Genomic DNA, 23,007 nt, shown 5'->3' with positions numbered 1-23,007 from the left:
ATTGTTGAAATCAAATAAGAATTTTATTTTTAAATATAAGTTTTAATATTTTTTTCATAACATATTATAATATCAAATGTACTTTTAACATAAAAATATCGTAACTATTTACTATTTGGGAAATTCCCAGTTTTAGAACTTGTTCTGCCAAATACAAAAATGTGTTGTGTATAATAGTCATTCATCTGCGTTGTTAGAACTGTAAAATCTTTGTAGATCAAGATCAACACAAACACAATTGCGTTTTTACTATAACGACGCTATACTGAATTTGTTAAGTATTTTTTATAGACTAGTAACTAAACAATGGCACATTTAAGAGCTACGCCATCATTTATGAAATTTTCTAATATTGGTAAACAAATATTTTCGAAACTGGAACAAGCTTCTTTGCAGCAAGGAAATGTCGTGGATTTTTTTGGTGAACATAACACAGGAAAAAGCTTTTTGCTGCAATCAATGATGGTTGATTGTATTTTGCCTAAATCATTTAATGGATGTGATTTAGGAGTTATTTATTTTGATTTAGATTCACATTTTGATTTACTAAGCATTGTTTCAGCAATAGAACAACGTACTAATGCAAGTGAAGAAGAAATTAAAAAGTGGTTAAAAAACTTGTATTTAATTCGATGTACAAGTACTGAGGAATTAGCCATAACACTTCATTCAATTGAACCATTAATAGCAAATAGTAAATTACCAATAGGCTTAATAATTTTGGACAGTATTTCTGCTTTTTATTGGATGGATATTAATAAAGGGGGTGAAAGTAAATACCTACGAGAGATAGATTTCAGAAGATTGGTTCAAGTACTTGAAACATTAAAAGAAAAATATAAATTGTGTATTTTTACCTCCACCCAACAGTTAACCAATCCAAAATCTAAAGGTGAGAATTCTGAACTGATCTATCGAACTTTTTTATGTCGACAATGGCAGAACATTGTAACTCATAGGTTTATTTTAACTAAACAAAAACCTGAGGATTCCATCAATAAACAGATTTTTTGTGTTAACTGTGTTATTCCGAAACAACATTTAACAAAATTTAGTATTAAAAACAGTGTTATCTCTTATTTATAAATTATTAGTTAATACGTTAATATGTATAATAAGAGTTGTTTTTTTTCTGGTTATTAATTAATTAACTTTTGGTTGTATAATATTAAAAACATTTAATTTGTTTTTTTTTATCTCAAGATTATCACATTTTTAGCTTTATTTTACTATACTAGTTTTTATAACATTTTACATCTTTTATGTTTAAACATAGCTCCTTGTATTCAGAGCAAAGGGTTAAGAATTAATATTTAAATTAAAGTAATTTTAAAAAGTAATCTCCTGCTTATTGTAACTGTTTTAATCACCTTTAAATACGTACTACTAGGTGTGGATCGTCTAACGCAACAGATTATTAACTGCAGTGAACTTGAGCCAGATGGTCAGTAAACAGAACAAAATCGGGATTAGCACAGATATATTTCAGTTTTTTTCATTTCGTATTGATTTATGCTAGATACACACAACAACTCAGACTAACAACATGATCTAGTTCAATCGTTTTAGTGTCAGTTGCAATGCTTTTTTATCGATAATAATGTTGAAGAAGCTGTATGGTACATATAAAAGGCGCACAGGTTTCGCAACAAAAAGATTGTTTGAAACAGAGTTATTATAAAATGGAAGTTACTATAAAATGGATATACGCAAAACTAGTTTAAATAATATTAATTTGATAAAAACATGTTTAGCATGTGCCCAAGAGCGTAGTTATCATTTTAGGATGTGTATATACTAAATATTTAAATTTTCCTTTCGGTGTTGTAATACTGCAAGTTTCACAAATAAAGTAAGGGTACAACAAATCAATCATTTCTATTTAATAGAGCTTTGCATGTATTAGGCTTATGCTATAATATTAAGCATAACAGATAGTGGAATAATATATTTTTAATACAAATAAAATGTAACCAGATAAATCGTATAATTAATTACAATGCGGTAAAAGCGCTTCAAGACTGATACTTTTTATTTTAACAAAGTTGTAAATTAATAATAATTATCTCTTTTAAGTGCATTTACATTTTATACAAAATAGCAATTTTATTTTACAATGCTACCATTTTATGGTTTCACCATTTTCAGTAAGTATCCTACCATTCCTTCATTTTTATTTTTGTGTATTGAGTTTCCGAATAACTTTTCCTGACTTTTTACGTTTTGAATTTAAGTTCGTGTTCTTGTAAGGTGGGCAAAATTACCAAACTCACGGGCAAAGCTGTACAGTAATTAACGCATTAAACAAAAAAAATTGGTTGTTAAACTTACATCTGTGCGTAGTTAACGTACAGACGTTTAAGACGAAAGTCTGCAAGTAATGAGGTTATAATAAAAAATAAACGGTGCCCGTGTCGTTAGTGACAATATGCTTTAAAATGTACTGTCCTTCTTTTTAAATTAGATAAACGTTTAAATTTAAATTAATAATTTTAACTATTGTTTATTCTCGTAGTAGTAATATTAGGAGTTGTGTGTTGCATTAGTCCTATAGAACCGGTGGACTGGTGGAAATAAATGCGGATATGACTGTGGAACAGAAAAAGGAACTTTGTTTGAATGAAACAAACCAAACTGTAACTTCTATTTCAACGACAAGTTATGTTCCACAACCGATTGATTATAAAAGTCATTACATTCAAAATCGTATTTTTGTGGGCGATTTTCCCAAAAACTCGACAGCTAGAGATATCTCAAATGCATTTAGACCGTTTGGCGAAGTAATTGAAACAAATATTATTAGCAGTAACTATGCAACCAAAAATTATGGATTTGTAACATTCAAAGACATAGCATCTGCAGATAAAGTTCTTAGTTTATACTCACAGGGTCGTGAGTTTTGTGTCTGTGGTCGAGCTATAAACATCAACCGAGCACTATTTAAACCGAGAAAAAAGAAATTAAATGAGTATAAAGGTAAAGAAATCTTACATGTCGGAGGTCAAAAAGTTCTGCAAAGGTCTCTGAATGGCATGGTATACTATAAACCTATTGAACATAATAATCACTCTCTTCGTGATTTATCAATGAAAACTGATAAACTTCCAACAAAAAGTATAATGTTAGCAAGAAGTAATAGTACTAACACAATCAACAACATGCCTCTTTTTGTGGGACCCATAGTGTTTAATTCCTACAACCAATCAACTGCAATGCAAAACCATTTATTTCCCTTGCCTAAGCCAGCTTCAATGTTTAATCAATCTAAATGTCATCTAATACCTTCCGCACACCCCCTTCTTGGAGCTCCATGCTACTCTTCAATGCCAGCACTAAATACTACCATTCCACAGTTTGTGTTACCCACAATTAATTCAGGTTATTGGTGCATAAAGCCCAACTGCCAAAAAGAAAATAAAGTCTAACTTGTCAGCCTTGGCGTTGTGTAAACAAAACAAGTAGTCGTCGGACAAATTATTTTAAAAATGCAAGTTTTTTTGAGTTATTTTTAATTTTATTTAGTAGCCATTTTTAAAACTAGTAGCTCACTGTATAATTTTGTAGAACACATCATGGCCAATAATTTTAATCGATTTTACAATTTTAGACTTTTTATACCAACACCGTATCGCAGTTTTTATAAATGGGATTTGGTTTAAAATTTTAAAAATCTTAGTTTTTGTTTTTAAACTTGAAGGTATGCAGATTTGCATTATGCATAAACATTTTTTTAGTAAATAAAATTTGGAAATAGTTTTTTTTACTTTTATTTGATAAGCTTATATCAATTATGCTTATTAGTTGGCAAGCAATTTAATAAGTTTTTCCTTCAATAAAATATGTGTTTCATTTAATGTTGCAAAATCAAATCATGTGAAAATCATGTTGCTGATACATGCTGAACTTCATTTTTTTGTTACATTTTAAGTTTATTTTGTGCTTTTTGTTAGTATTTTACTGCCTTAATTTTTTAGTTTACTGTGAAAAGACATTTTTTAGTACGCCGTAAATGGTTTTACACTGTTTTAAGTTATTTTTTTAAAGTTCCTTAGTTTATTATGCAATGAGTTTTAGTTTATATTTTTAACCCTGTGTTTTTACCATTTTGTGTTAAATATGTCAAATGGTTTATACAACCATTTTATTTTATTCAGGTGTTACTTGTTTTTAAGTTCGTTTTATTTTTTTCAAAGTTCTTTACAATATTTTTTCGACTTTTCAGGTGCTCTGATAGTTGTTTTTAAAAATATCTATTTGAACAAAAAAATGACAGATGTTCAGCATATTGAACGCGTAATGGAAGGATTCAAATTGTAAGTTTTTTTAAAACTTTTTTGATGTGTAAAAAATATTCTGGCCATCTATTGAATGAAAATGATTATAATATGTTAAGCATCTGAACATCATTTGTAACCAATCACTGATTACAATATTGTTTTTTTTTTGACATGCATATTTAACCACCCTTAAATTTTTTTTTAAAGAAATTGGATGAACTTGCGAGATGCATCAAATGGAAAATTGTTGTGGCAAGGTGACCAAGATTTATCAATGCCAGGTTGCGAGCATGAAGGTAAAAAATTATTTGTCTTGTAAAAAAAACTATTATAAAAAATTAAGATTTTATCATTAATTAATCATGTCTTGTTTTCAAAAAAAATAATTTTAAAAATTGTCTGATATTGTTAAGGTTTTATTATTTAACATCAATTACTTAAATTTGTGCGTCATTGAAATGTCAAAGTCAACAGTTATATGTTTGCTCATTTGCCAACAATGAAATCTTTGTTTGTTTTAAAGCTCGTGTTCCAAAGAAGATTTTAAAATGTAAGGCAGTGGCACGTGAAATAAACTTCTCTTCCCAAGAATTAATGGAGAAGTTCCGCCTTGAACAAAGAGTTTTGTTTAAGGGAAAGTGTTTGGAAGGTAACCTGATATTTTGTAAACTTTTCTTAGTATTACATCTTATATGTAATAGAAGAGAATTGTTTTTACAACAAAAGTAACCAGGTTAAAAGAAGTTATAACCCAAATTTTTTTGTAGAATGGTTTTTTGAATTTGGATTTGTTATTCCTGAATCAACCAATACCTGGCAATCAATCATTGAAGCAGCCCCAGCCAATCAAATGATGCCAGCAGCTTTGCTAAGGTAACCCTTAAAATATATTCAATTTTTCGTTTTTCATTTTTGTTCAGTTTATTAATAAAATTTAATTACAGCGGCCATGTTGTTATTGAAACAAACTTTTACGATGATGAAGTTCTTGTCAGTACATCAAGAGTGAGGTTATACTATGTGTAACAATATATTTTCGTTGACTTTTGAAACTATGTAGTGCTTAAAGTTTTACACATTCCTTTGTAATCATTTTAATTCGTCCTTCTTTTACACAATTGCTTTAGCAAAATAAATATTTTTGTTTAGCAAAATCATCATCAAATACTGTTTACTTTTGCGTACTTTTTAGTAAGCCCTTAATTGATTGTCACAGCTTTATTGCTACGTTTACAAATGTCATATTTAATGTTTTTTAATTACAAATACCTAGAATTTTAATATTAAAAAAAAACATATTTACTTTAAAAGCAATCTACGCAATTTAGTATCATTTTGTTTTTCCCATACTATTTTTGCCAAATGTTGTTTTATTTTTGTTTCTATTGTATGGTACGAATTAAAATCTTTTAGGAGATATCAAGTTACCAATAATCAACAAAATTTAAATACAGTAAATTTTTAACTTGATAAGTCTGCTTACTACATACCAGTTTGATTTTGTATTCTTTAAAGTTATGTTGGCATAGGCTTTTAATTTTTCACTGTTTATAATGCTATTTTTAATTTATTATCCATTCTGAAAAAAAAAAATTTTCCAATATATCTTGGTTTGCTTATTGTTAAATAGCATTTATGTCGAGTTTTGTCAGCACTTTTCTGTGATTTTGTTTGTTTTTTTTATTGAATTTTGTACAGATATATTTACTTTTATATATGGTCAGGCATAAAACTGTTTGTGTTAAAACTTAATGAAGATTTATTCAATTTTGAATACTGGTATTTAGTATTTTTTTTGCTTATTAATATTATCCTTTGGCATTTCGCTGCCCCAAAAAGTCATATATATGAATTCAAACCACTTGCAATCTGTTCATTTTTTTAAAACTCAATAATATTTTTTTTCTTGTAATTATATTATAAATTGTTTTGTATGTAAAAATTTTAGATTTAGTTCATAGTTTTATAAATAAAAATTACTTTTTAAATAATTATAGTATCATTTGCTAGCCAGAATTATTAATGGTGGAACAAACATTTTTATCAGCCCTAGAAAATAGTTACAGTAAGGATGTTATAGAGATTTAAATATGCTATTTAAAAGATGCTGGGTAAAAAGTAAAAAAAAAAACAAGAAATTTAAAATTCAAACCAACTTTTAAATTAAAACAAAAGTTTTAGGTTTCAGGTATTTTATTTTTTAAATGTTTTTTTCGTTTCTTTTTTAACTTATCTTTATCGTTGCTCTTCTTTATATTGTTTTTAGTCAACGAGTCTTTCTTTTGGCCTAAAAAAATAGTGAATGCGATGAATTTAAGATCTTTATTTTAATAGTAAAGCTAAATTAGTAATAGTGTAATAAAATACTTACAACATTTAAAATTTCCTTCACCCCCATTTAATATATCATTACCAGTAACTAGTACAGATTTTAATTTTTCCATTTCACCTTCACTAAAAAATTTGAAATGTTTAGCATTGATTACCAAATCAACATACTTAATACTTGCAAAATATTGATAAATTTATATTTATGGTACAAAATTAAAAACATAAATTAATCTATTAACCTGTCTGATGAAGATTCCACTTTTCTCTTTTTAATAGGTTTTGGTTTCATTTTATCCCCATCAGTTTGAAGTAAAAAAGATGAAGTCTGTAATAACTTAACACTCCCAGTATGAGTTTGTATATTTGTGTCTTTTGCATGATTTCTTTCGGTAATATCTAATATACTAAAATGTTTATTAGTTTATAAACTGCTGGATAAATGTTGCAAAAGCAGTATAACTTACCTACCCGTCCAAATAACTGGAAAGCTTTTTGGCAACATGTTGTCTAAACTCAGGGGTAACTTTAACTGTATTAATGTCATTTTTCTCCACAATATTTATTCGTAGTGATGGCTTTTTTTCGTTGGAATCTAAATCATTTACAAAAATAAAATGAAAATATAAATTAGTTTAGTAGTTACCATCTTTTAATTAATCATAAGCCCACCCTTCGTGTCACTTAAATTCATATGAGAAGACAGCTCGATTGCTGTGGATTCTTGCAACCGTTTTTTAAGTTCTATATCAGAATCAGATGAATCTGAACTAGTCATTCTGTAAATAAGTCTTCAAACAAGTTCACAATTTGAGCTATACTGTAAAAAAGATGTTTGTTTAACAGAAATCTAGTGTTGTATACCATATTTTTACAACAATCATGTTGTAAAACAGCAGAATTTTCGGTACCTATAAACTATACAGGATCGAATGGATCGAATGGATCGAATGGATCGAATGGATCGCATGCATTATGCTTATTCTGAATGGGTGAGGGTCGGGGTTAGGGTTTAATTTATGCAATATTTTTTTCCATTCTATTCATTCGGTCCATTCGATAACCATTTGATATACATTTGATCCATTCGATCCATTTGGTCCATTCGATAACCATTTGATATACATTTGAACCATTCGATCCATTCGGTCCATTCGATAACCATTTGATATACATTTGATCCATTCGATCCATTCGATCCATTCGATCCATTCGATCCTGTACAGTTTATAGGTACCCCAGAATTTTCTATGAGTGGAAAAAAAACATTAAAACACAAATACAAAAAGAAATCAATCAATGACAAGACAACCATAATCTTATAATTCCTGACAAAAAATCAGTTCCTTCACCACACTACTTAACACTAATCCCTAAAGGCTTGACAAATTTATTTTGTATTATTTATACATAGCGTTTGTTTTTGTAAAAAATCATCACAGAAAATACAGCATTTACTTGAAAACTATGACGTAAAAAGTATTAGGTTTGGGAATTCCCCACGAAAATGCATAGATTAATATGCTTTAATTTAATTAAACCTAGAAACACAACAACACTCTTTATTATGTTTTTTTGTTGAACAAATATAAAGCCTACTGCTTTTGTTGGTGGGTAAATAATTATTTAAAAAAGGTCCTAAGTGAATGAGCTTAGCCCATTAGGATATTTAAGTATACCCACTGTCAACTCCGCATTTTCCGCGTAATAAATTTAATATAAATTGTTAAATCGTTAATACAAAAATACAAAATTTAATAAATAAAGTGTTATATAATAAGTCTGCCTAAGGCTGTAACGCCATTTTTACAAAGCGCTTGCCTTTGACGTTGCGTTTTCTCAAGTGAAACGCCAGTTGTCGTCCATACCAACTACGTCATCGTTTTTCGAGGAGAGTGATGACGTCATGGTCGCAGCGTGTCGCCGAGTGAGGAGGCGACGCACGTCGGGCAATACCTAATGACGTTGCCGCAGCATTTGGAGCCGTTCTCGATCGCGGAAACGCGGAAAACTCGGAATTACAATCCTTAGAAACAGCGCTTAGAAACGGCAGTCTACCCTTCCTCGCCGAGCCCGGTAACATATCTAGTTTGAAATCTGCAGCTGTGTTTATTATAATCTAAAGTTTTATCCTTTTGCAATTTGCAAAACATTCCCTTTGTAAAAAAACTATACTCTTAATGTAAATATGTCATTTTGAAATTTAAATTAATTTTTTAAGGATTTATTTTTTCGAATCTTGATGACTTGATAACTTGCAAACTCTAATATTTTATGTAAAATTAACTGAACGATTTTAATTCATTTCGTTATGTCGGAAAATATTTTTAAATAACTTTGAAATGCAATGCTTGGTCAAATTCGCGACATATTTGTTAAAAGTTTTCGGTCGATAGCTGACGTAATTGAAATTTGTTCATTTTGAAAATTAACAAAGCCATTCTTAAGGGGAATAAATCAGACAATGTTAAATTTTTAATAAGTTTCTATCGTCTTTAAGTATTTTTAATTAGATCCGAGCGATATCCCGTTTCTTTATTGTTTTTTCGACTTCACCACAACTTTTGCAAACAAAAGTTGTTTCGATTTAAACTTTGCCTGCAATGTTTAATTATCATTATTCATCTATTGTTGAAATTTGGTTCGTATTATTTAGTCAGAATTTACTTTATGCTGGCGAGTGAGATTTGTTTTTTGCCTAAAAGAAAAATGTTTATCTTAAAACTGCACAATCTTATTTGCAACTATCAAGGTTAAATATCTTTAAATTTTAATAAATAAACAAGCAATCAGTAATTAGTAATAATTAAATTTAAAAAAAGGGAAGGATTGAAATACAATATTATTATAAACAACATATAAAAATTTCAGAACTTTATATTTACATGATCAAAAGTTATTTTGAATCAAAATTCGGATAAGTAAAAATTATAAAAATAATACTGACAATAACAATATGTTTCGAAATCTAAGATTTCTAACCATAATTACAGATTGTAGATATGAACAAGGCTAGGTTACGGAAATTTTAAAAGTTTTGTTTGCAAGGCGACCAAATTATTACAATACAATAGTTAATTGAATAAAATAGCGCCATAAATAGGTTACGAAATGTTTCGTCCATTTAACTAGTGTCTGATTGATTTAAGATGCATATTTTGAATATTTGGTTGTACTTTTGCTTCGTATTTGGACAACATAATAGTGTCATTTCTAGCGCAACTAACACACAATAACAAAATAATACGATAAGCTAATATTAGACAATACTAAAACAATGGACATCATGTTTTAGGTGCTAGAACAAAATATCGACATTTAAAATGTTGTCAAACATATTCACTCCTAACTTACAAACTTAAACGATTTTTTGGTTATGCTTTTAATATTAAAGTAACAGTTAAACATCAAACCTGTAACAAATCGGAACCCGCCAGCACTGGGCTCGGCACCGGGACCTCTTCCATTTCTTTCGGTTTCCTCCCGCCCCCAGTCCAAACACTCAAACCTGCACCCGGAAAGCTCCCGAAAGAGGATCCAGAACTCCCGTATGGTGACGCGGCGTGGGATAGGAAAGATTTTTTCGCAACGTCATAATATCCTGTGACGTCATTTCTGTTATAGGGTCGTGCTGTTCTACAGGCTGCAGAACGGGTGAGTCTGCGTACAAGTCAAAGTGTGCCATCTTAATGCTCGAAGTAGGAGACCCAGTGTTTAATTTCTTTTTGTACGAAAGCATTATTTATTGTTACGTCAGATTGTTATCTACGTACAAATAGCTCTTCTAAATAACTAACCACGTGTTTTTTTATTTTTATACCAATCATTTAAAAAAGCAATATTGCATTTAAATATTTTCCTACTGTAAAGTATATCCAACTAACTATAGTGCAATCAAAATATTTAATCGCATGAGTTTTAACTTAATCGAAAGTAACGGAAACAAAGCTAAGATAATTACAAGTGTATACATTAATTGTGACATTAAAGCGATACTACTAGTTACCTAAACCCGGTCGGTAGGGTGATAAATCCACCTAATTGGAAAGCACAAAAGACGAAATAGTTAAATGATTATGTGCCCTTTGTTTGGTTTAAATATTTTTGGCTTAGTGATTTTGATGGTCTAACAACGTATAGGCATTTAAAAAATTGCGATTTTTAATATGGTTACAATATACGAAATATTGCGCTCCACAACCCGTGATTTTTATAAAATTTTATATCATCATACTCATAGTTTAACCACGTTGTAATAATTACCATTTCAATAAACTACATACATATTACAACTTGTTTAAGAATCATAACTATCTTTTTAAAGTTAGAGTTTTAACCTATTTTCCAGGTTACCATTGAAAAGCGGTCGTGCCTTTTTATGCAAACGTTTAGGACTTTATGAAACAGGCATGACCTTAAGTTAATTTATTTTTGCTATTTTTTGTTGTTGAATATTTATCAAAAATTAAAAAAAACTTTTTTTAACTTTTATATTTATAAAATAATAATAAAAATGTGTTTGGACACCAACAAACATTAAATTTTGATTTATTAAAATTCAGAAAGGAGAATAATTTAATTTACTATTGCTTTAACTAGGTCTGTTATAACGCATAGAAACTTAAAATTTCCCACTAAGCGAGGCGCAAGGAACGTGACGTCATTATTAATGCGCTTCCTCGAGAAATTTCTCTACCACGAGATCACATAGACTAAACAGAGAATCTGTTACCAAATAAGGGTATAAAATGTAGATAAATCCAGCTGTGATTTTTCTATTAAGCTAGGGGAATGCAACGTCTTAATTCGTGCGTCTCCCCGAGAAATTCCTTTAACATGAGGTTGCATCATAATCAGAAATTCCTGGTGATGCAACATAATGCGCTATGTTAACGCACGCGGCAATTGTTTAATCGTAGTTTAAGACGTTAATTGTTACAAATAATTCTTAAAAAGTAAATAAACATTTACATATTATAACAAGTTATTGGTTTGTGTTGTTATAGTAACATTTCAATGAATTGTTCAAAAGATTTAGGCAAATATATTTTGAGTGACAGCTTAAAAAGCGCTTTCCACTGCAAGAGCCGTCGTGCACGCGCACACATGTCACTGACCACGTGCAGAGTCACGTGACTTTGTGTTTCGTGGCAAATTTGAATCAAATTAGGAATTTTAGTTCTTTCCAGATGGACTTTCGAGGTGAGCAGACGTGTTTTTGTTAGTGCTTTGTAGATTGATTTTTTTGAAGTATATTATTAACAGTATTAAATGTGGCATTTTATAAGCAGTTAATAATTAAATATAAATATATTTTATATAAAAAAAACTATAAATTTTAAAAGATTTTAAATTTTTTTAGAAAAGTTTGTGAAGTTGAACTTGCTCCTCTAAGACATCTTGCGCTCAAGTTTTCTGAACACTGTTTCAGGTAAGTTAACTTTCATTTAATTGATAAAGTTATTTTTTAACTTTCAACTAGTTTTGGAATAATCATAAAAAATAGTGAATGTTTTAAATATTAGTATTTATTTATCATACTTAAAAAGTAATAATTCTTTTTATATTATTTAATTAAAAAACTTATGAACATTATTAAATCTGTGTTGATGCGCAGATACTCCCACAAAGTAATTAAACGAGGTATTTAAATATGTAAATAAATGTACATTTGGCATAATTTAAAAATCTGGCACGAGTTATCAAAAAAGGCATATTTTCAAATTGTAGGCACAAAAAAAATAATAATTATACAATAACAATATTTGGCATGTGAATTGACATAATTTAATGTTGTTGGCACTAAAAGAATTAAAAAGGGACCTAACTTAAAAAAATTTGGCTCGATGCGACATATCATAAAATTGACTTTTGAAAAAAACTCAATTTTAGGTAGGGTTTAGTGTCTATTACTCTTTTTTAAACAATATTTTCAATGCAGAGAAAATGGATTTTATTTGGATTTAATGAATGGAGGAAAAAGGTAATGGCAGGAATTAAAGGAATGGAAAGCGGATGGAATTGTAATAAGTCTCACTTGCAACTAGCAGCAAGGGGAAAGGTAAGTCAAAGAATTCAGGACTCGGAGACAACTGAAAAAAAAACTCGGGACCTTATAGAGTTAAGGTCTGTAGGGCTGTAGGTTTTCACGTGCCTATTTTTTATATGTACCGCATAATTAAGTGCTTTAAATTTTCACGGGTTAAAAGTTTCACGCGTCTGCTTTTTCTTTTTATTTGTGCTGATTAAAAACTCATAATTTTGCGCATTAAAAGTAATATAGTTGACACAGTCCCAATGTGTTTAGGTTTCTGTGTGTTCATAATTATATTAAACGGGACTGTTTAATGGTTTTTTAAATGTTTTGCGCAAGTAAAGTATATATAAAAAATTTAAAAGACTAGATTTTAGAAAACTAGGCCTATGTGTGTAAATTCACTGTATTTTATTCGCCCTGTTATATTTATGTACTAAACCGAAGTGTGTGAGTGGGTTGAAACACAACGTAAATTATTTAATTTCGTGGGCGGAACCCAACATAAATTATTTAATTTCGTGGGCGGAGCCCGATATAAAGCAATATTAAATTTTGTGGATGAAAATCTAAACTAAAAATTATAAATTTCGTTAACGGAGTCCAAAATTTTTTCAGGGGCCATTAAAAAACTAAAACCATAATTTTTTTTCAGGGGCCTTTAAAAAACTAAAACCATCATTTTTTTTCAGGGGCCTTTAAAAAAACTAAAACCATAATTTTTCAGGGGCCTTAAAAAAAAAACTAAAACCAAAATTTTTTATTCAGGGGCCTTAAAAAAACTTAAAACCAAACTAACTCTTTTTTACAGGCTTTTTTTCAGGTTAGATTACCAAAAACAAATTTAAACATGCTGTTTTTTATTTTTAGATGCTGGTTGACCATTTTGAAGAACTCGTCGATTTGTTTTTGGCCAATTTTAATTTGTTCTTTATTTTTAGAGATCCTGTTAAAAGAAAACTTAGCTCACCTTTTTATTTTTTTTCCCGCAGGGTAGATTACCATAAACAAATACAAAACCTTTTCTTTATTTTTAGATATTGGTTGACAAGCAAAAATCGAGTTTGTATAAAATCTTTTTAATGCAAAAAGTCACCAACACAAAACAAATAATTACTTTATCTTAATTTAAGTGATACATTTAACATTAACACAATCAAATAATTACACTTACACTTTAAATATTTGTAAGCAGTTTTCTAATCTTTATTATTTTACAGAAAAAAAGGAACGAAACCTACATACAACGTTTGCTAAAAGGCCCGCTATTTCGCAAAAATAGTTTTACTTATGACCATGTATACCGATTGCAATATTTTTTGTACTCTTAATGTATGTAATTATTTTGTACTTAGATTATTTAACTGTATATGTTTAATTTTTTTATTCTTAAGTGTAATGTATTTTGCATTTTGTTTTTTCTTCGTATTTATTGTGCTTTCTGACATGTTTATTGTATTGTCATTTTTATTCTTTAGTAACCTTTATCATTTTTTCAATGTAAATTAAAAATGTTTTTACTCTTTGCCTTATGTGTATCTTAACTGTTTTTTTACTTTAGAGTTTTTCAACTTAACAATGTCGAAATAAAAATAGAAAAAGAGTTATTATTCTAATACCTTGGGCTCCTATTTTGCCATGTATACGATTAAAAAATTTGTCCAATGACCTGAAAAATAACTTTAACTTTGTCCATAACATAAAAAATAACTTAAAATTTGTCTAAATAACATGGCAAATAACTTGAAACTTTGTTCAATTAACATGAAAATAACTTAAAACTTTGTCATAAACCATGGGAAATAAATTAGTTCAATTAAAATGGAAATAACTTAAAAATTATTCCAATTAAAATGAAAAATAACTTAAAACTTTGTCCCATACCATAAGTTATTTAAAATAGGTCAGTTTACCTGAAAATTAACTTCCAAATTAGTCCAATTAAAATGAAAAATAACTTAAAGCTTTGTCCAATTAACATGAAAAATAAATTAGTCCAATTAAAATGGAAAATAATATAAAAATGGCCCAATTAACATTGAAAGAAACTTAAATTTGGTCTAACTAAATTGAAAGTAACTTAACTTTGTCCTAAAACATTAAAAATAAATTAAAATTGGTACAAATAACATCGAAATAACTTATCGAAAAAATTATGTTAAATTTGTCATCAAAAACCATGCTAAATATAACCTCTTAATATAGTTAAATACATCAGAAATTATATTTAATTAACAAGTTTTTACCATGCATAAATTATTACAATTAAACTCAAGGCCAGGTCAAAGTAAAACAATATATTTTGATATTTAATAATTTAAATTAAGAATGTGTGTAGAAAAATTAAACAGCATCATTTTAAAAAAAAAACTAAAGAAATCATGTTAAGAGCCCAACAGTTTAGTAACTATAGTTTTATAAGTCATAAAAGTATATTTAAGGGGTATATTAAGATATAATTTAAGAAACAATGCGTTTGCATTGTATTTCTGTTTTGGGACATTAGCATCATATGTTCAACTTTAAAATAGTTATCATAGCGTTTCCATAACCTTTTATACCAAATTTAAAATTTTGTATTCTTGTTTTAATTTTATTGGAAAGCCTAACTCTGGTTTTCCTTACCCTAATCGAGCTCAAGCCCTAGCTCATGCGATTTCAAAATAAAAAGCGAGATTCGTGACGTCACGATATTTGCGTAAATTTTAAATAACTTTTTAAGTTATTAAACAACATTTTATTAAAATAATTTTATAATTTACCTTTTGTTAATAAATTTGGATCACTGTTTTATTAATTATTTTAATGTATGCAAGTTTTTATAAATTCCTAAAAAAATTAAGTATTGAGGATAAACGAAAAAGTGCACAGCTAAATGAGCACGAGCTTTTTAAATAACCAAACACATTGTTAAAACATTGTTACTTAAATTATATCTTAATATACCCCTTAAATATATTTTTATGACTTACAAAACTATAGTTAATAAACTGCAGGGCTTTTAACATCATTTCTTTAGTAGTGGAACGAGGAGTTTTATGTAAAATCCATGGTAATGATGAAACAAATTTTTATTGATAAAATAAGTCAAATAAATTATTAAACTATTGTTTGTTAAACATACAGGTATCTAAATTGTGGTGGTGACCATTATGTAAACTAGCCAAGATGGAAGAAATGTTAAGTTTTGATACATTTTGTTGCTAATGAAAGCAAGTTAAGCTATGGTTTATAATACATCACCAAGAGTTTTATATTACTGTGCGTAGGCAACTTTGTTTTTATAAATATTTTTGATTATGTTTTTTTAGGACTCCACAAATTAAAACCTAAAATCATTTAAAGAAAAATGTGAATCTTTTTCTGTGCTGAGGGATGAGGGTTGACAAGGGGATTTTTTACTTTACTTATTAAGTAGGCCTATATAAACTTAATATTTTTAAAATTTGTAATACCCAACTAAAGCGATCTTTTTAAAAATTAACTTGGTGGTTGAACTTTATTTACTATAAATAAGATCGTTTTTTATTAATAACAAGTAGTGTTATTATGTTTAACAAAATGCGGTCAAAAATCTAAATAAGACTCTTTAATAAACTGTGTAAATATATTTATATCATTGGGTTTAAAATTTATTTAACATGCCAAGCTAAGTTTTACATAAAAAAAATGCTTTTGTGTATTTGTTAAATGTAGTTGTTCAATCTGTAGATATCTATTTAAAAATTTAAAAATACCAAGTTTATACATTTCTTACACTTACATTTACCAAGTATCATAACATAGCCACTTAAATTAACACCTTTTTTATTAATTTGTTTATATTATGATTTCTTCATTTTTATTTTTAGTTGTAGAAATGGTTGGGGTTCAGAAGTTTTTTTAACAAACAAATAGCAAATTGAAAAGCAAACTCTAATAATGCCAAAAACTGGAATTTTATTCCATGTTTTAAATTGGTTTTGTCATTTTGTATTTTAAATTTGCCCTTTAAATATATTTAATACAACTATTTGCTGTTTTGAAATAAATTTAATACAACTATTTTTAGGCTAAGTTCTGCTAATGTGTTTAAACAAAACGAATTGATGGATTGTAGTCACTAAAATGTATCAGTTTTCTTTTCCGCTAGATGGCAGTAGCGAGTAATATAGATTTGTAAATTTACGCGTTTCTTGTCGCGTTCTATGTACGTTTTGCCTCTATAACCTATATTAGAAATCTAAACTAAGTTTAATTCTAAAGGATATTTTAAAACATTTAAATTTTGCCGTAACGCACGAATTTGACACATATTAATCAGCGAACTCATGCTCAAAAACTGTTGATCTTTTGCTTAAGTAACATTATATTTATCCCGGTAAAAATACTTTTTTTTAATTTGTAGCAATCTTACGAAAGAGCCTGAAACTTAAGTCAATAATTAGCGTGGTTTTTATAACGGAACAATTTTGTTTTTTCCGATCGACATTTGAACAAACATTTTTCGGCTTTGTGAAGTTTAGTTATACGGAAGCCTCGTCTCTTCTAAAACATTTTAACATACACTAAGTGATTAAATGTCGTTAATAGGAGGTTTGTGACACATTAGGATAATAACATCCATATTGAAAATTTAGAACTTTTAATTTTAAAGAACAGAAGTTATCGTCTTTTAAAATTCTGACTAAAAAGAATAAAAACAATAATAAATACACTAACAGTAACAATATGTTTCGAAATCTAAGATTTCGAACCATAATAATGTGTTTTTGTTTATTTTGTGTTATCGAGGTAACTTATCATATCAACGTCAGCGAAGTAACTTATTTTATCAAAGAATTTTAAAAAAAATCTAGCAGAATGACAGTGGTTAAGTATTCCTATTTTTACTATTGTCATAAATCTTACGCGGCGGCATTGCGCAATTTCAAAGCGGTAGCTAAAATTATTTTCGGTAACTCTGCTTAATAAAAGTTAATTTTTATTGACAATAAATATTGAACCAGTCGATTTTTGTGACAGCAACCTCATTTACATTAATTGGTTTATATTTTATTAGGAAACAAAAAACATTTAAACTAAATTAAGTATTTTATCAACTATTTTAAACGTTAATCAAATAGACATTACTAAACATGAATAATAACTTAATTATTTTGTCTTCCTTATTTAATATACTTTTCGCGTAACAACGGATTTTCTCTATTAAATATAAGGATATAGCTATTGCAGTTAATATGAGAAATTAATAAATTTAGTTTTTACTGATAGCAACCTCCAATCTCTTTTACCTTATGTTAATTAATTAATAAAAAGCTATAAAAGGTGCCCAATATTTAGGCAAAGTACCGAGTTTTAAAATGCTTATCCAATGTTTAGAGTCTACCGTTTTGCTAAGTGACGACCATCTTGTAGTATAGTACGTTAAAAATTCCAACACGTTGGATGTATTTCAAGAATTTTTGTACCATATACTTACATTAAATATATTTTGGCTTGAGCAATCGAATAACTTTTTATATTTACCATTTAACAAACCATTTACTGTCGGATGACAAGTGAACATTTTATTTTTTTGGTATTAAATTCTAAATCAAGCATCTAAATTGTAGGTCTTGTTTAAAACATACATTATGTGTAAACTGGTACTTTCAGTATTTCTTTTATGTGTGACCACCTGGTCATTTACCAATGCCTCCGAGGAATGGTTGGAAAACAACGGGATCGAATACTTGTTTTCTAAAATTCGGCTTTCTCACTCTGCAGCAGCTCAGGCTTGTGCAAAACAATATGCTACCTTGGCAGAAATCAAAACCGAAGATCAACAAAATTTTTTGACACAAACCACAACTGCAACTGGTAAGCCAGATCCATCCAAATGTTTTTGCTATTTAAATGTAAATTAAGTTATTTGGTCAAATTGTGTTTGGTGCTGATTTTAAGCAATTAATTTGTTTTTTAGGTTTAGCCCTCGATTATTACATTGGTCTCACGAAAAAGGAGGACAATTATTGTTGGAGTGATGGCCTTACCCCTTTGTATTCCAATTGGATAAGTGGTGCCGCCAAATCTCAAAGTTGTGCGCAATTAGTGTACCACGTTCACAAATGGCAGGACATCGGCTGTGATACAATTTCGAACTACATTTGTCAACGAGAAACGCTAAACGGTATTTCAAAGTTAATATCTTTTTAAAGCTGTTGTTATGTTAATATAACTTGAAATTTTATTTTCGATAATAATTGTAGTTGGTAACATTTAAAATAAACAATGTCATTGCAGCTGTGGAAAAGTCATGTACCGGTTACGGGGACCCTCATTATACAACATTTGATGGCAAATACTACAGCTTTATGGGCGAATGTACATATGTGTTGGTCAAAAGCTTGGAAGAGGGAGTCGGCCAGTTCAGTGTGGAGGTAGGTGCTTAATTTACTCAATTATGAAAAAGTTTTATAATTTGTAAAATTGTAGCAACTTCTATGTTAAACAAGTTTTATTGTTATCTTAAATACTAAATCACCCCTTTTACAAACGCATAACTTTATCTTGACGTAACATGGCTTGATAAGATTATTTTAATTACTAGTCAGACAATGAGCAGTGGACTAATCATGTTGGTGCGTCCGTTACCAGAACTCTTTACATCAAAACAGGGGGTTCAGCAATTACACTTAAAAGAGGTCGATTGGTAGAGGTAATATTTGTCTAATATACATTCATTTGTGTAGTTACGTGCTTGTAGTAATATATACTAGTATAGATTTTGTTTGTAAAGGTTGATGGAAATGGCGTAGACGTACCCTACACTAATTCGGAGTTAGGGTATACAATTAGCACATCAGGAAACAAAGTTGTGGTAGTACTGAAAAACGGTTTGAAAGTGAAGTATAATGGATGGTATAATGTTGAAATTAAGGCACCTAGAACATTAAGAAACAGAGTTGAAGGTTTGACTTTATTGTGTGTTTAGTATTTAATATTTAGAATACAAACATTTAAAAAAAAAATTGAAGTTTGAATTTTAGTCGTTTTAGTTTTATTATAAATAATAAATTATTTTTGTAAGGGTTGTGTGGAAATTATAACGGAAACATAAATGACGAGTTTAATAGAAGAGGCACATCAGAGCAATTTACTAGCATTAACGATTTCGCAAACCAGTTCTTATCTGCTGCATCTAGAGAAGGGTAAGCTGGAATGGTATCAATTAACTTTATGCTGAAGAAATTCTACAAGAACATCAAATAAATTGTAAATTAAAATTTTTGTTTTAACAACAGGTGCAAAGTAGCAGAACACATTAACGTTAATCGATGTGTTGGTGATAATTTAACACCCTATGAAGGAACCTGTGACGTTCTTATAAACAACGCTTGTTTTGCAGATTGCCGAGAAGTGGTTAGTTCAGAGTATCACTTGTTCTTTTTACTTTAACGGTGCTCTTATCTTTCCACTTAAAAGCTGTAAACTACAAGTGATCGTTTTTATTTAATACTTTTTTAAATTTTTTGACATTTTAAGCAGAGTTGGGTTAGTTTATCCTATAATAATTCTCATGTTAAACATACGACGAGTATTTAAAAAAATTTACGTGTTCTATCTGTAATTGTTATAGTCTTGTACTTTTGATTACTGTGCTGGTAACGACGCAAAGGCTGCTTTAGCCAGTGATGTTGCTCGTTTTGTTAGTGAGTGTAACGACCGGGGAGTGCGAGCGTGTGACAACTGGCGAGCTGTTGTAGGAATAGGTATTTAAATAGTGTACTGCAAATATATTGTACAAATAAATCCGTTTAACAATGATGTTTTTTTTTAGAAATAACTTGCGGGCCACATTCTACCTACTCCAGCTGCAATACAGCATGTCCTTTGACTTGTGCAAATCCAGAAGCCTCTGTTTGCACTAAACAGTGCGTTGACGGTTGTGTTTGTGATGAAGGATATTTTCTTTCAGGCCAAGAATGTGTTCCAAAGCCTGAATGTGGTTGTGTTAACGACGGAGAGTACTACAAGGTATATGTAGGTGCATATCAGCATCGAAATCAAATAATATTTTACAATTTGGTTAATGTTTTATAAACCACTTTTATTAAATTTATCTTTTTCAACGTAGACTGACACTTACAACTATCTTAATTCCTGTACCGAGATATGCGTATGCTACAGTGGTGAATTTGGTTGTGCTGAAACATTTTTGTGTGGTGAACAACAGACTTGTGCAGTAAGTCCTCTTGGAAGAGAGCAATGTTTAACATCAGGTAGTTAATTAATCTTTTGTATAGCAATAAAACTAAAATAAATAAAGTTTTTACCAGCTTTTAAATTAGAATCCTTTTTTGGGTGCCAATTGTGTAGTTTATTCGGTTTTATCAGTTGTTTTACATTAGCTGGCGAAGTAGAGGAATGGTTCCAAAATGGGGGAACATGGTACTTTATTTCTACGACTTCCGCTACATATAAGGCAGCTCAGGCCATTTGCGCCTACAAACTCGGAAAACTTGCCCTACTTCAAGACTGTGAGTCCCAAACGTTTATTTATGCAGCTATCAAGGATCAAGGCTATGGTGAGTCAATATTTCCGGGATTCCTTTCTTCTAAACGAAATTTTTTTGGTTGCTAAGATAATTTGAATTTTTTTGAATTTACAATGTATATATGTTTGTAGGCGATGCTTATTCATCTGGATACTGGTTTGGTTTAACAAGAAGTACTGAAAGCAGCAATAATTGGATTTGGGGTGATGGAACGACATTGACCTACAATCAATGGAGATGGGACAGATATGAACCAAACAACTCCGGAGGCCAAGAGAATTGCGTTGAAATGTACAAATCAAATACTTGGAACGACTTAGGATGTCTTGTCAAGAGAAGATTTATTTGCCAGAAGTAATTTAAGGTAATGAAAATTAATTTTTCATACTGCCTTACCATCATTTATACTTTTGTGATTTATTTACTAATGTTGTTTAAACTTTTTTTAGAGAAAACTTGGCCAACTTGATCAGAAACTTATTCAAGATTTAACTTTTTTTTTAATTTTTTGCATTAAAAAATCAGATTTCGTAACAAAACTTTTAGGATAACAGAATAAACTATTGTTTAAATACGTAAAAAAAATAAATTTGAGATTACGAAAAAATTGTGTTGTTTCATTTTGACCTTAAATTATTAAGTTTTAGAAAATTCTATTTTATTCTTACATTTCCGCAAATGTATAAAAATGAGCATGTAAGCTACAAATGTACGACATTAGTTTTAAGATATAAATTAAAGTTCAATACTTAATTTATCAACTAAAAACTGACAAAAAAATACAAAGTATATGTAAAAATAACTGTCATAAAATCGATAAATTAAATAGTTACAATAAGCATTATGTAGATAAAAGCAATTGTATTGTAAAAATTTGATGTGAATACTAATTTAAAACAGCCCTCACCTACGTAGAACTGTAGGCTAAGGCTAAAATCACACATTTTAAAGGTCATCTAACTTAAAAGTTCTTAGTTAGTCTGGCAATTACTATTTGTTAACTTGTATTCATATCCTGCGTAAAAAAGCAATTTATGAAAGTTAATCTAGTGATTTTTTCAATCGAATGCAAAATACAGAAGAGTAAAAACAAAAATAAAACCACAAATTATACAATTAAAATAGAAAATGCGCTATTTATGTAATATCAAACTAATAATCCGATTTTACTTTTAGCAAACTGCATGGGTAAACAGACTTTTTTTTACAAAAAATAGCACTGACCAAAACTAGTAAATTTGCGTTATTTTTTAGTGGAGTAGTAACTGATGCTTTTACATCAATTTGTTGATGTCTTAAGGAATAGTGTGACCTACTTTAAACTATATTTTATACCTATTTGACCATTACAAAATGTTTTTTTGTCATAACATAGTTCAAACTCAAATCATATTGCAAACCACAACCAATAATTTCATAACACTAATGTTTTCACCAAGATGAACCTTGCACTTTTTTACGTTAGGTTAAAAACAAGTTATGTTTAGTTTGCCAAAGTTTAAAAATCAAAATTCTCATTTAAGCGTTGAGATTTCTAAAGCAAATGGCTTGTGGCCTAGGTTCGTTGTGCAGCAACGTTATTTTTAGGCCAGACCATGGAGTAAAAGAATTATACGAAAATTATAATTCTTTTACTGATTAAAATAGTCATATTACATTTTAGATAAAAAGCAAAAACCTTTATTTACAATTTTTAATAAATATTTTTAGTTACAGTTTCTCCTTTGTTAAAGTTTAGTTATAACTACTCCTCTATTGATGACATGTACCAAATTTGTTGTAAGCAGCAATGCCAATAGGTTAACCGTCTGTATACTCTGGAAATGTTTTGCTTTTTTACTAACTTTTA

General features: G+C 29.0%; 4 protein-coding genes across 6 annotated transcripts; 3 read left to right on the top strand and 1 right to left on the bottom strand.

The window, feature by feature from the left end:
- Positions 1–306: 306 nt before the first annotated feature.
- On the top strand, positions 307–1,086 carry LOC145763841 (DNA repair protein XRCC2-like). Its single transcript, XM_082575381.1, has one exon. The coding sequence runs from the start codon at positions 307–309 to the stop codon at positions 1,084–1,086; it is 780 nt and encodes a 259-aa protein (XP_082431507.1).
- Positions 1,087–2,523: 1,437 nt separating this feature from the next.
- On the top strand, positions 2,524–3,954 carry LOC145744787 (uncharacterized). The gene has a single exon (XM_082562735.1). It carries the CDS (start codon positions 2,586–2,588, stop codon positions 3,423–3,425), a length of 840 nt encoding a protein of 279 aa, XP_082418861.1. The 5' UTR covers positions 2,524–2,585; the 3' UTR covers positions 3,426–3,954.
- Positions 3,955–4,203: 249 nt separating this feature from the next.
- LOC145744859 (retinal rod rhodopsin-sensitive cGMP 3',5'-cyclic phosphodiesterase subunit delta-like) lies at positions 4,204–6,262 on the top strand. The gene is made up of 5 exons (XM_082562823.1): positions 4,204–4,313; positions 4,485–4,573; positions 4,801–4,926; positions 5,045–5,150; positions 5,222–6,262. The coding sequence occupies exons 1-5, from the start codon at positions 4,267–4,269 to the stop codon at positions 5,301–5,303; spliced, it is 450 nt and encodes a 149-aa protein (XP_082418949.1). The 5' UTR covers positions 4,204–4,266; the 3' UTR covers positions 5,304–6,262.
- Positions 6,263–6,428: 166 nt separating this feature from the next.
- On the bottom strand, positions 6,429–8,013 carry LOC145744869 (protein CUSTOS-like). Of its 3 annotated transcripts, none has more exons than XM_082562843.1 (6): positions 7,682–8,013; positions 7,278–7,425; positions 7,077–7,200; positions 6,848–7,012; positions 6,649–6,731; positions 6,429–6,564 (listed from the first exon to the last, which is right to left on the bottom strand). In XM_082562843.1, the coding sequence occupies exons 2-6, from the start codon at positions 7,381–7,383 to the stop codon at positions 6,455–6,457; spliced, it is 588 nt and encodes a 195-aa protein (XP_082418969.1). In that variant the 5' UTR covers positions 7,384–7,425; positions 7,682–8,013; the 3' UTR covers positions 6,429–6,454. The 3 variants fall into 3 exon arrangements, with proteins under 3 accessions (XP_082418969.1, XP_082418977.1, XP_082418960.1); XM_082562851.1 differs by having other exon boundaries at positions 7,731–8,013; XM_082562834.1 differs by having other exon boundaries at positions 7,278–8,013.
- Between the last annotated feature and the right edge of the window lie 14,994 nt (positions 8,014–23,007).

Source organism: Corella eumyota, chromosome 1 (assembly GCF_963082875.1).
Source record: "Corella eumyota chromosome 1, kaCorEumy4.1, whole genome shotgun sequence".
Classification (NCBI taxonomy): Eukaryota; Metazoa; Chordata; class Ascidiacea; order Phlebobranchia; family Corellidae; genus Corella; species Corella eumyota.
The sequence above is the reverse complement of the archived record's forward strand: the minus strand, read 5'-3'. Positions and strand labels throughout refer to the sequence as shown.

Excerpts from the sequence above, each read along its gene's own strand:
- LOC145763841 (XM_082575381.1), top strand. The coding sequence starts at position 307 with ATGGCACATTTAAGAGCTACGCCATCATTTATGAAATTTTCTAATATT.
- LOC145744869 (XM_082562834.1), bottom strand. The coding sequence starts at position 7,383 with ATGACTAGTTCAGATTCATCTGATTCTGATATAGAACTTAAAAAACGG. Across the intron at positions 7,013-7,076 it reads CTTTCCAGTTATTTGGACGG|TATATTAGATATTACCGAAA; the intron begins GTAGGTAAGTTA and ends TAAACATTTTAG. Across the intron at positions 6,732-6,847 it reads GTGGAATCTTCATCAGACAG|TGAAGGTGAAATGGAAAAAT; the intron begins GTTAATAGATTA and ends CAAATTTTTTAG.
- LOC145744859 (XM_082562823.1), top strand. The coding sequence starts at position 4,267 with ATGACAGATGTTCAGCATATTGAACGCGTAATGGAAGGATTCAAATT. Across the intron at positions 4,927-5,044 it reads TAAGGGAAAGTGTTTGGAAG|AATGGTTTTTTGAATTTGGA; the intron begins GTAACCTGATAT and ends ATTTTTTTGTAG. Across the intron at positions 5,151-5,221 it reads ATGCCAGCAGCTTTGCTAAG|CGGCCATGTTGTTATTGAAA; the intron begins GTAACCCTTAAA and ends ATTTAATTACAG.
- LOC145744787 (XM_082562735.1), top strand. The coding sequence starts at position 2,586 with ATGACTGTGGAACAGAAAAAGGAACTTTGTTTGAATGAAACAAACCAA.